Raw genomic sequence first — 13164 nt, 5'->3', positions numbered from 1 at the left:
CTAAAATCTAGCTATGGAACTGTAGAACACATACTCTCTCTCAGCTTGTTTCAACAGTTGTAATGTAACTATAAGAACTATAAGGCAGCCGTGTGTGTGCGTGTGCGTGTGTGTGTGTGTGTGTGTGTGTGCGCGCGTGTGTGTGTGTGTGTGTGTGTGTGTGCGCGCGCGCGCGCGCGCAGGCACGTTAAATAGTTCTCAAACATGACATACAAAACAAGGACATTACCTATATACACAAAATAAGTCTTAAAGTTCTTCAAAAACCAACTCCCTTGGACTCCTCAGCAGGAGGTGTGGCTCAGTGGTAGTGTTGCTCAGTGGTAGAGCGATCACTCACTCTTGAGTTCCCACAAGTAGAATAAGCAAAAACCAAACTACTCACCTTGCCTTTTTTGGTCTTATTTATTTATTTATTTTGGAAGTGGGTAGACTCAGTTTGTTAACCAGACTTGTACTTGTGGCAGTCCTCCTGCCTTCATCTCTCCATTGCTTGAGTTGTGGGTGTGAATCAACACATCCCAGTTTTTTTTGTTTTGTGTTTTGTTTTGTTTTGTTTTTCGAGACAGGGTTTCTCTGTGTAGCCCTGGCTGTCCTGGAACTCACTCTGTAGACCAGGCTGGCCTCGAACTCAGAAATCCACCTGCCTCTGCCTCCCAAGTGCTGGGATTAAAGGCGTGCACCACCACTGCCCGGCTCACATCCCAGTTTTTATTTCCCTTATCTTAATTGATAGATTTATGTTAAAAACAGCAAAGGCAATGGCGTAGTCAGTGCTTACAGCTCACCATAACCCGAGTGGCAGCATTGTTACATGGGGCAGGAGATGGGAAGGGGTTAGAATACCGTCATAGGGTGTTTGCACACCTTGCAGAACAGTGTGATGTCTGCAGGTGGATTAGACAAGTTGTTTACTCTAACTTTAGGATAGCACTCCCTTCCCCCCAAAACGACAGCTTCTCTTTAAAAAGCTGAAAAACCACAAAAAGAAAACTTTAAAGGTATGGGTCCCTGACTTGTTTGCATTATATTTAGCAGGTTTGAGTAGTATATTTCTGCCTAAAACATTATTCCTTGAATTTCTATAATTTTTTTTATTCTTCTCAATGATAATTAATGTTTAGTAGAAGTCACTGGACTATCAGTTCAGTCCTCTGACTAATTAAATGTAGTTCTAAGAAAACTTTTTTTTTCATTCATATATACAGAAGTTGCAGAATATTAAATATGAGTCAAGGGCTTTAAAGAATGGGAGAATCTTGTTTTGTCTTGACAGTAAACTATTAAATACTAAAGCAAAAGTTAGTTTTTCTTGGGAAACCTTTTCTCACATGATAATTTCTGATCTTTAACTTTTTTGTTATTTAATAGTAATTAAATCTCTATAACATGACAAAATATAAAGTGACCTAAGGTTTACAGTCCTACAGTCAATAGATCTCTATAAAGAGAAGTAAAGATTGATAAGTGACTTTAGTGCCTAATGATTATTATTTTCCCAGTGTATTCATAATTTCTATTATAAATCCAATAGTTTTGATAGATACATCTATCTAATGGCATATTTAAAGTTGAGCCTTCTCACTAGAGGCTTCAAAAGGAGACAGTATAGATAGATGTAAACTCACTCTGATAGCTTTGTTAGGCTGTAATTCATACACCATGTGACTCACCTCATCTGTTCAAGTCCATTCAGAGTTAGGCCACCAACACCACATTTTAGAGGATTTCTATCACTCAAATATCCTGTGTACCTAGTAGTAGTTACTCTTCATTTTTATACCAATTTCCTACATATGAGCAACCATTAATCATGTTTTTATCTCAAAACATTTGTCTATTCTGGGCCCTAGAGAGATAACTCAGAGGTTAAGAGCACTGGCTGCTCTTCCAGAGGTCCTGAGTTCAATTCCCAGCATCTACATGGTGGCTCACAACCATCTGTAATGGGATCTGATGCCCTCCTCTTTCATGTAGGCACACATGCAAATAGAGCACTCATATATAAAATAAGTGAGTCTACAAAAACTTCTGCATATTTCTTATAAATGCAATCATATGATACATAGTTTTTTGTGCCTGGCTTTAAGGGTCATCTATATCATATCATATATCTACGCTTCATTTTTTTAAAAAAATCAATGAATAACATTTCTTTGGATGAGTATTTTGTATTAAGTTAATCTTTTTGTTAGTTGATGAACAAGTGAAATTCTTTCTACTTTTTGACTCTTATAGTGTTGCTATGAATGTCCATATACACGTTTTTGAATTGATATGCAGTGGGTGAGATTTTCAGTTTCTGACTTTCACATGTTAGCTGTCCTGGTGGGTAGTGAAGTAGTGTTCATTGTGAGTTTGGTTTACATTTTATTGATGGTTGCTGGGGCTGAACATCTTCATGTGCTGATTGTCCATCCGTGTGTTCTTTTTGGAAAGTGTTTATTTAGATTCATTGCTCATTATGCTATTCATTCTTTCATTCTTAGGGGGAAAAAACCCGAGGAATTTATTTTCAAGGAGTAAGGATATATTCTGGCTCACTGTTTAGAGGGTGGAATGGTTGCTTGCACCACTCACTACCTGTAAACTTGTGATGAGGAAGTACATGTTAGAGCTGTGTATTGGAGAAAGCTACTACCTCAGGCCATCCAGGAAGCCCAGGGAAGAGGAGGAACTGGGATCTCATCCCATGAATGAGGATATTTGTTCAGTTACCTAATTCCTGCCACTAGGCTCTACCTCCTAAGGATTTTTGTCATTTTCCAGGAGTGCCATGGGCTGAGGCCCTCACTTCAGATGTGTGTGAGCCACCATATGGATGCTGGGGATTGGAATGCAGGTCCTGTGAAAGAGTAGGCTGCTCCTTTCCCTTTGGCCCCTGAGTATTTGGGCATTTACAGAAACAAACTTATTAGAGAAATCTTTCTTGTTTTCTTATTAAAGTTGTTAAGATGCATTTTCCTTTTTTTTCTTTTCTTCCCTCCCTCCCTCCCTCCCTCCCTCCCTCCCTCCCTCCCTCCCTCCTCCCTCCACCCAACCATCTCTCCTTTCTTTCAAGACAGTTTCTCCTGTGAACCCCTGACTGTCCTAAAACTTGCTCTGTAGACTAGGCTGGGCCTCGAACTCACAGAGATCCTCCTGTGTCTGCCTCCCCACTGCTGAGATTAAACATGTGTAAACCAAGTTGAATTTTCAGATCATAACCGGAATATTAATTTTACTTTGAGATTCAATTATTTCTCTTTAGAAGAATTTAATTTTATTCTGAAGTTTACATTTTCTTAGAGATGCAACCTTACAACTGCTGTTGGCTGTTTAATTTTTTTTTTTTTTAAGACCAGGCTTTACAAAAAAGAAAATGGTATGTCACAGTGTAGGGCTTTTGGCAGTATGCAAATTGAGTTTTGTAGTTACTAGAAGTCAAAGTAATTATTAAATTAAATAAATTTTTGGTATTATTGCAATAACTTTATGATATAAATTATTAAAAATATTTGTAATATAATTTTCTGTTATAGTTGTTAATCTAGAAAGAGACCTTAATTCACTTCATTCTAATTCCCTTACAAAAAGAAGAAGATACAAGGACATTTTAAGTATTTTCACTATTAGCATTTGAAAGGAATTCTAAGTATATAAGATAAGAATAAAACAATTTTCTAACAGGTTCAGTTGCAAGTCCTCCTCCCAGGCCTTCCACGGTTTATTTTGGCTCACAGGAGAGTGTAATGGAAGGAGTGTGAGCGGGCCTCATCCGTGTTCACAGTAGGGAAGGAGAGAGATGAGTGGGTCTCAGTTTATTTCTGTTGTTTTCTGGGGTCCCCAGTCTGCAGAATGGTGCTGCAGAGTCAGGGTAGACCTTGTCAATTCAGTTACAATCCACTTTCAAAGACATACCCAGACATTTGTTTCTTAGATGATTCTAGATCCTGTCAAGCTGGCAGTCAGGAGTAACTGTCACAGCCTGAGTGGGGTGGACTGAACTGAGATAGGGCATGTCTTAGCTACCATCGTGATTCTGAAGAGTTTTACATCTCCCATTCGGGAGTTTGTCTCTTGTTTTTGTACCTCCATTACTTTTATATTGGTGGGGTTTTGTTTTTGTTTCTTACTGTTCTCTTTTATGTCCCTTATTGTTTTCTATGCAGTTTTTTGTTTTCTTTGTGGTAATTACACTTCCCCATCTTACAGTGCTGCTACTTGGATTAGCTCCTATGTTTTATTGTGTAATCTTGGTCAACCGTGGGTCCATTCTCTTCTGTTGCCATCATACGAAGTACATCTTTCTACCTTAAACCCCTTATATGATTTTATAATTATGCCTTTATGTTCTTATCTTTTAAATGACAGAACAGTTACAGTCAAAGTGTGTGTGTGTGTGTGTGTTTAGTTCTTTGAAATAATATTAGTATCTGGCCTTAAAGCTTTTGTCCAGTAAGTTCTGTGGCTAGCATACATCAAGTACAGTTTCTCTGAAGTGCTTTTTTACTCCCTTCTATAAAACCATACTGTTCTGTCTTGTTTGTAGTGTTTTCTTTGAAAACTAGACATTTTCAAGTTGGTAGCAGTTTTTGTTTTGTTATTTTTTTAAGATTTATTTATTTTTATGTATATGAGTACACTTCAGACACACCAGAAGAGGGCATTATCAGATCCCATTACAGATGGTTGTGAGCCACCATGTGGTTGCTGGGAATTGAACTCAGGACCTCTGGAAGAGCAGTCAGTGCTCTTAACCACTGAGCCATCTCTGGTAGCAGTTTTTTAAAGTCAGATTTTCTACACCTTCAGTGTTTGTATTTGTTGTTTTTATTTCTTTAGTAATTTTGCTGGCTAATAGTTGTAGTCTCCATTCTTAGGTCTCTGCACAGCTAGCCTACTACAGTTAATGATTGACTAGCTGTTTTTTTTTTTTTTTTTTAAGGTATTGAGCTAGCTTTTCTCTAAGCTTTTAAAAAATGCTTTTACTTGTTTGAGAATTTCACGCAGTATATTTCGGTCATATTATTTCCCCTTCCCTAGCTCCTCTCGGATCACTGCCTGTTCCCTACATACAAACCCAGCCTTGTGTTCTTTCTTTCAGAATTACTACAACAAACCCCACAAAGTACACGGAGTTGGATCTATAGTGATCACTTACTCCAGAGCTAGGCCTGCCTTGTATGTGACTGATATGCCCAATATCATTGCATTGATGAGAACTGACTCTCCCTCCCCCTGCCAGCAACCGTCAATTGTGGATAACTTTTTGGCTAGGAGTGGAACTTTTCACTCAACTTTCCGTCCTCCTAGCTTTGTCCCAACTTTTATGAAAAAATAAGAAAAAAATTAAAATTTGTTGAGAGACTATGTTTTCTTTTGAATACTAAAATTCTTATCACAAAATAAGTATACAAGGTGATGGATATATTAATTAGCCTTATTTGATCATCTTACATTATATACATATCAAAACACTATATTCTGTTTTTATTATAAACTACATCCTAATAAAATTTCTGGAGACAAGGAAATAAATTTTTTTTTTACATCCACATGTCACCTAGAAACAGCTAATACCCTAAATCTCAAGAATTCAAAACCATTTATTAGATTAAAATACTTTAATTTTTATTAATTTTGCAAAAATATTCTTAAAAGAATATTACATTACATCTCTCCATTACATCTTTTACTGCAGTGTAGTGGATAGTTTTCTGGATGAAGGCAAGGTTCTTCACTAGACTGCAGCTTTCTGTAGTACCTGTTGTCCAGCTGTACCTGTCTTAGAATGCTCTCTCTCTGAGCCTGATCCTGACTAGTGAAGTTGCATAGTTTATTTCTAATAAGATGCTGCAGCTGTGTCATCCCGTGCACCTATATGAGGTAGTGTTGTTATAGGCAGTAGACACATACGGTCCTACCTTGTAAAGATAAGAACAGTGCCACTGTGGAATTACAGAGTTTACAGTAAAAACCGCTGCTATAAAGCAGTTGGTGTGCATGTTCATTTTGTAAAAGTCTCTCACTTTTGAGTTTCTGGTTTTAGTTCTCATTTTTCTTTCTGTGATACCCATTCCATATTAGGGTTGTTAGTATTATGGCAGGAATTCATGTGCAGTTGTTTTTGCGGGGGCTGGGAGGATGGTATGTTTGAGGCACCAAGCCATCCAAGGGACCAGAGAATGGTAGGTCTGTGCTGATGCCATCAGTATGAATGAATGCAGTGAAGTATTCAGAGCAGGAAAGTAAATAAACAGGAACTCTCAGTAGACCCACATGCCCATCTCCTCCTGTATCACAGTCGCCGTTTTCATGGATCACTTTTTCTTCACATACATTCAGGCTTTAACTTCATGTTTTCCCCTTGATCAGTTACTCTATTTTGTTGAGCATTCTTTGATTTTGCAAGTATTTAGTAAACACATTGCATGTATTTGTACATGAGTCCTGAAATTGCTGTGTTCTTTAAACATAAATTCCTTTTGGGTTCCAAAGAATTTGTCATCAAATGAGTTAAAGAAACACAATTTTAATACAGATCATGAACTGAGAAGTTAAAGATTAAGGAAGCCAACATTCACATATTAGAAATTGAACATTTAATTAATGCTGAATAATAAGATGGTTGGCTTCAGATTTGTTAATCTGCCTTCAAGTCTAGCTTCAGTTACTAAAAAGCCATAGCTTAGACCAGCAGGTTGCAAGCTGTGGGTCTCAACCCTTTTGAGGGCTGCATATCAGATATTTACATTACAATTCATAACAGTAGCAAAATTACAGTTATGAAGTCACAATGAAATAATTTTAAGGTTGGGGTCCCCACAACATGAGGGAACTGCATTAAAGGCTCTCAGCATCAGCATCTGCGGAGTTAGCAATGTTGTTTCTAGGTTTTAGAAAGAAATAGATGTAAAACATCCAGCCTGGTACCTTCTACATAGTTTCTACCTTTTCTCTAAGTCATAAATTCCCAGATTTTTGTAATTCCAAAGCTTATGAATAGAAAAGTAGTTTTCCGGACTCCTACTAAGCAGACAATGTAAAAAGTGTAGTATAGAGTTGTTTTAAAAGTCATTATTAAAGGTACCTTATTAATGGGAATCAAATTTGTAATTGTTTCTCTTAAGCATTTTAATTAAAATTCCATTAATATACATTGATCATATTCTTAAGTCCTTACAGTGCCTGCAGGATGTTAGTAGTGAGTCTCTAAATCACTGGTCTTGAATTTATTTGCCAACTTCAAAGAAACATGTCTGTCTGTCTGAATTCTTCAACCTCTATTCAGTATATTCGCTGTTAATTCAGTTGTGGCTTATATCTACCACGGTAGTGTTTAAAACTTTGATTTATGAGATATTTAGAAAGCATGTAAGCAGGTCATCTGTAGATGATATCATTTCTTAAGATACTCCTCATTATTTCTAGAATTTTCTTTATTTGAAGAATTTTTTTAAAGATTTATTTATTCATTTAGTGTATGAGTGCACTGTTGCTGTCTTCAGACCCACCAGAAGAGGGCATCGGATCCCATTACAGATGGTTGTGAACCACCATGTGGTTGCTGGGAATTGAACTCAAGACCTCTGGAAGAGCAGTCAGTGCTCTTAACCACTGAGCCATCTCTTCAGGCCTATTTGAAGAATTTTAAACTATAATTTTAGGAAATAATTTTGTTTAGAACTCAATTCATTACACAATTTGCTTTTAATTTAAAATGGGTTTTCATTCCTCTGAAATTAAGTTTCATAACTGTTGGTCTAAATAGAAACTAAATTTCCAGTGCAGTGACAATGCAGTTTCTACGATTTCAAAACTAGGATGATTGGTAGTTCAGATAGAGTATTTGTGCTCACAGCCGGTGGGTATATAGATCAGTGATCCGGGACTTGCTGCACACACATGCACTCGTAGGTAGTTTGGTTCCAGCACTAAAGTAATAATTAGAATACTGTGGCCTAGGGGTTCTAGAGCTTACTTATTATAAAGCCAACCTTTCTAGTTTTGCTAGATGTGATCACTTTTAGATCTGCCATTTCTGTTTGTAACAGTACCTTAAAAATAAGGTGGGTGGGTGTGGTGGTGTGAACCTTTAGTCCCAGCACTCAGGAGGCAGAGACAGGTTGGGTCTCTATATTTCCAGGACAGAACTACATAAAGAGACCCTGTCTCCAGGGTGGGGTCTATGTCAGGGAGACCATGTTTTTATGATAAAATGTCCATACTGTTTTCTGTATGTTTTATATAAATCTAAGTCAGAAATGGGAAATAGTGATCAATAAAATAGCCACTTCTACCAAAAGAAAAGGCCAACTGGTCAGAGTGAGGGATACGTAGGTAACAGGTAGAAAGAAACTCGAACAGTTTTCTGACAGAAATAGTGCAAGGGAGTGAAGAGCAACACGAGAAACACACGAATGTGTTCTTCTTCGCTGCTGTTCTCCTTGTTAAAATCAGACAAGTGGCATGTCCCCAGGAGAGACTAGGGGCAGTGTTAGAATCAGACAAGTGGCATGTCCCCAGGAGAGACTAAGGGCAGTGTTCTGAGGATAGGAGCCCTGCCAGGCTCAGGGAGTCAATGGTGCCTCTGCTTTTCATCTCTGTTGTTGTGGGCTTTGTTTTGTGGCCTTTCCCCCCTTTCTTTTCCTGTTTTGAGACTTACTAGTATTTCTTTCCTTTCAAAAAAGACTTCATTTTTCTTTATATGTATGCATGAGAGCCTGTATGAATTAATGTGCACCATATGTGTGTAGGAGCCTATGGAGGCCAGAAGAGGGTGGCTCCTGAGAACTAAACCCAGATCTTGCAAGAGCAGTAAGTGCTGAGCCATCTCTCCAGCCCTTCATTCCTTTCTGTATTGTGACTGTGTCCAGGCAGTGTGCTGGTTAGTCAGTCTCCTTTTTGCATCTGAAAAATGCGCATTCTTTTTTTATGTATATATACTTTTGGGTCCCCCACCCCATCAATTGTTTCTCTCTATAGTTCCACTCCATCAAATAGGAGTTTTAAACATTCAGAAGTCCATTTCTGTTACATTCAACTGATCTATACCTTGGGATTTTTTCCTTTGTAATAGCAAAATTTTATCTTTTCTTCCTGTCCCCACTAGCAAAATTTCATACATAAGAACTCCTTTTTGCTATTTTTTTCTTCTAGAGCTATCTCAATTTTAGGGAAAGTTCTCAGTAGAAAACATTAATGCAAAGAGGTATTCATTGTTTTACTAAGTGTTGAGTGAGTTTTACAAGCTTTGTTAACACTGATTCAGTGAGATACATGGAACTAATCAAACTATAATAATAATAGAGGAGCTACATATCCTTATGTATGTGAAACTATACAGACTTGAGTAATAAACTACGGTGCTAATGATTACAGCATACCTCCAAATGTTTTATTGTAAAATATGCTTCACACAGTGGCTGTGGAGTAGCTTTCTTCCACCCTACATAAGCTATATCACCAGTAGAACATTTAAAAGACTTGAGTTCTGAATGTTACATTGTTGCATGTGTCTTGAGACTAAACTTTATAATGTGTTACGTTTTAGGTCAGAAGACATGTCTTCATCTACATGGCATCTTTCCTTACCTCTATGTGCCATACGATGGTTATGGACAGCAGCCAGAAAGCTATCTTTCTCAGATGGCATTCAGTATCGACAGAGCACTTAATGTGGCTTTAGGCAATCCATCTTCCACTGCTCAGCATGTGTTCAAAGTGTCATTAGTATCAGGAATGTAAGTATGATAATATCTTTTAAATTTCACTCTTTTGTATCTTTTCTTATTTTAATTAGAAGAAAACACTCATGAAATATATTTTGTTCATATTTGTTTTACTGTCATAATGAGCTATGGTGAATTTCTTTTTGAAGCTTTACAGAGTAAATTTTTACAGGAATGAAAAATAAATGGCTACCAGTTATTCTTATTTTAACCCCTTTCCATTTTTTTTCTTCCTAGAACTGTAAAAATTCATGTAATTTATACTTACTTTATAAGACCTCTTTGTCTTGTATATACTGTTGTAGGTCCTTGATACGTTGCTCTGCTTCTTGTCACTGTATTAAAACACCTGAGACAATCAACTTATAAAGAGAAAATACTTGATTTGGGTCACATTTTATTAGATTCCATTTATATTATGATCCATTGGTCCAGTCACTTTGGGCTTGTGTTAACAGAGTACATCATTATAGGAACATGTAGCTGAACAAATTACTTGCCACAGGCCAAGAAACATAGGACAGGAAAGGGAAGAGACCTGTCCCATAAATCCTTTTGAGAACATGCTCCTAATGACTTAAAGACATGTGTGTCGTTCCCCCCCACCCCCACCCCCCAATACCTTTTAAAGGTACCTTCTCGGTAGTGCGTTTAACTTGTGGACCTTTGGAGGATATTCAGATCTATCCTGTTTACTTTTGTATATTGCTAAACAAAACAAAGTTTCATAGAGGTTATATTCTAGTAATGAGAAAAGGGTAGTGACCAGTACATATTACATGAGATAGATTTACTTTTTGTCACATGGTAATTGGTATATAAAAAAAGAAGATGGAAAATACTGTGAGAAGAATATAACAACCTGTACAGTTTTAGACTCGGTGCTCAGGAAGGGTCTCATTGACAAGATAAGTGGCATTAACTACCAAATGATGTCCGAGGTAAAAGGGTACAGTGGAGGTGAGGGGGAAGCAAGAGTCCAGGTGGCTGGGACAGGAGATGGAGATAATGACGGACAGAGTGGGCATGTGCGTATGAGAAGAAACTCATGTAGACCACTAATTTTCAAGGCACAGTTTTCACACCAGTTTCTAGTGTCTTCAGCATTAGCTCTGTATGATTGGACAGTTGAGGTTGTGGTTCTCAGATCTCTTAAGGACCAGGATTGTACCTGAACCATGGCATGATGAAACCCAAGGCTTCTCATAGGCTCCATTAGCCAGTCTCTGAGGACAAGAATACTAAGGCAGTCTCTTATTTGAACATTGACAGTTTTGCAATAGTTTTGTTCTATTCTTTGTTTTGAATTAAGCTGCAGTGAAAGATGACTCCCAGCTCCTTCCTTCTTTGTCTTAGATCAGATCAGAGTCTAAACATGATGGCCATCCTAGCCTTTTGTATCTCTGCTTACTTCCTTTCACACCGGTTCTCCTCAGTATATTTCCTACATGACGTTTCTTTCTCAGACAGATTAACCAGCAGGCCTGATACCTTGAGTCCCAACCCAGATCTACTAAATAAGAAACTGTGTTGATTGGGGACTAGCAATCTGTATTTTAATAAGCCTTTCTGTCAATTCTGATGCATACTCAAAATTCAGGAATCACTATAGGCAGCTATTCTATGGACTTAGAATTTTCTTCTGAGCTGTTGCATGATACTGAACAGCCAGGGTCTGACTTAAACTTATTAGGGTTGCTTTAGCAACTATGTAAGTGAACAAAGATGTGGGAAGACATGGATGGAGAAGCAGGAAGCTCAGTATGGCTGTTTTATCAGTCTAGGTAATAAAGTGTGGTAGCTTGAACTACAGTAGTAGCAAGGAAGTTGTGGTAAATCACCAACTTCTGGATGTACTCTGAGGGCTAAGTCAAGACTTGTTGTTCAGTTAGTTGAGAGTTGTGAGATGTGTCAAGAATGACCACAGGATTTTTTTTGTGTTGCTCAGAATTTTGAGTGTGTTGGTGGAGCACACTGGAGGACAGATCTGGAGCCCATGCTTGGATGTTTCAGGTTTATCTGTGTACACTCAAAAGTACAGACCTTAACTTGTCTACTTCTTACATCTTAATCTAGACTTTCCTTTGGATAGTATTTTTCAACTGAATTATTATTTTCCTATTTTCTGATTCCCAATTAGTAAAACCTCTCATTTTATAATGTAATTGGATCAGTTTAGAATTCTTTCCTAGTGTTATGGAACAACATTTAAATTTTGATCTGACCTCTGTTTACCGCCAGTTTACTATTTCCATCCAGAAACACTGATCTTTGTATTCAGTTCCTATGTATAGCAGACTGTCTCCCACCTGAGTTCTTTGTACAAGCACGATTACTATCTAAATAGGATATTGTCATGATCATCATGACTATATATTCTATATATTAGCTCATTTTTGTTTAGCATTTAACAGAACTTGAATTATTTTAGTTTTTGTTCTTCACTAGCTAATAGTTCAGTTGAAAAAATAATCACATTTACTTGTTTATTAGTACACACCAGCACCTTTTCACAGTGTTGAGCACTATATTAGGCAAAAGAGAGACAAGCCTAGGGTACAGATGTAGCTGTGGTAAGAGCACAGATACAGATGTTGAGACAGTGCTTGTTAGGGATTATGTCACGTGGTTAGAGGCTGAGAAGCTACAGTAGTCAGTCTTTATGCTGAAACCCCTTGAATGCTGATAGCCAGTTCAAGTCTGAAAAGCCTCAGAACCAGAAGGGTTGATGGTATTATTCTCAGCTCCAGGCTGAAGGCATGAGACCCTTTGCACACTTTTAATACAAATCCTACAAGCAGAATCAATATGTACAGAAACTGGAGGGCTTGAAGCTGTGGTCAGTAGGAGCAGGAGGATAATTGCATCCCACTTGTAGGAAGAGGAGAGAAAATCCCCTTTGTCCATTTTTTTGCTCGTGCTGAGATTTGGATGGTGCTCACCTGCATGAAGATGGATCTTTCTTATTCCCCAACTTAGCAAGATAAAATTATTCAGAGACTTTTTGGTTTTGGCTAAAAAAAATTAGAAGACAATGTATAGAATTTCTAAGCTATATTTTAGAGCAATATATATGAAACCAGAATTACAGATTTCCAAATAATTTTTATTTAATAGTTAAATATTTATTCAGTGTCTGAAATTAAGAGACTAACTGAAAAAAAAAAAAAAGGGGGCACTAAAGATTACTAACAAACCAAAGCAAAGATAATATGGACCACATAATGTAGGTTGTTTCCCTGTTTATTTGAGTAAAGATGACCTGCCTCCTAAGAGCTGCATTTATGTATATGAAAAATATCATAATAGTAGGAAAAGGTTGAAACTTACCATTAAGAAAGTGAGATCCCATCTATATTAGCCAAGGCTTTCTAGGGAAACAAGAGTTGACAGAATGAGTCTGTGTACATATATAAAGGGGGTTTATTAAGAGTGCCTTATAGGCTGTGAT

At 37.4% G+C, this 13164-nt stretch overlaps 1 protein-coding gene across 6 annotated transcripts in view; it reads left to right on the top strand.

Moving 5' to 3' along the window:
• The window catches only part of Rev3l (REV3 like, DNA directed polymerase zeta catalytic subunit), a 157674-nt gene that overhangs the window by 37547 nt on the left and 106963 nt on the right, over window positions 1-13164 (top strand). For all 6 annotated transcript variants that reach the window (XR_013105471.1, XR_013105470.1, XM_076917128.1 and 3 more), the window contains one exon: window positions 9536-9725. Coding sequence is in view for 4 of the 6 variants with exons in the window: in XM_076917128.1 (XP_076773243.1) it covers window positions 9536-9725 (190 nt within the window). In the remaining 2 variants the exon portion in view is untranslated. The remainder of the gene's footprint in view (window positions 1-9535; window positions 9726-13164) is intronic.

The sequence above is a fragment of the Arvicanthis niloticus genome, chromosome 20 (assembly GCF_011762505.2).
Source record: "Arvicanthis niloticus isolate mArvNil1 chromosome 20, mArvNil1.pat.X, whole genome shotgun sequence".
NCBI lineage: Eukaryota > Metazoa > Chordata > Mammalia > Rodentia > Muridae > Arvicanthis > Arvicanthis niloticus.
The sequence above is the reverse complement of the archived record's forward strand: the minus strand, read 5'-3'. Positions and strand labels throughout refer to the sequence as shown.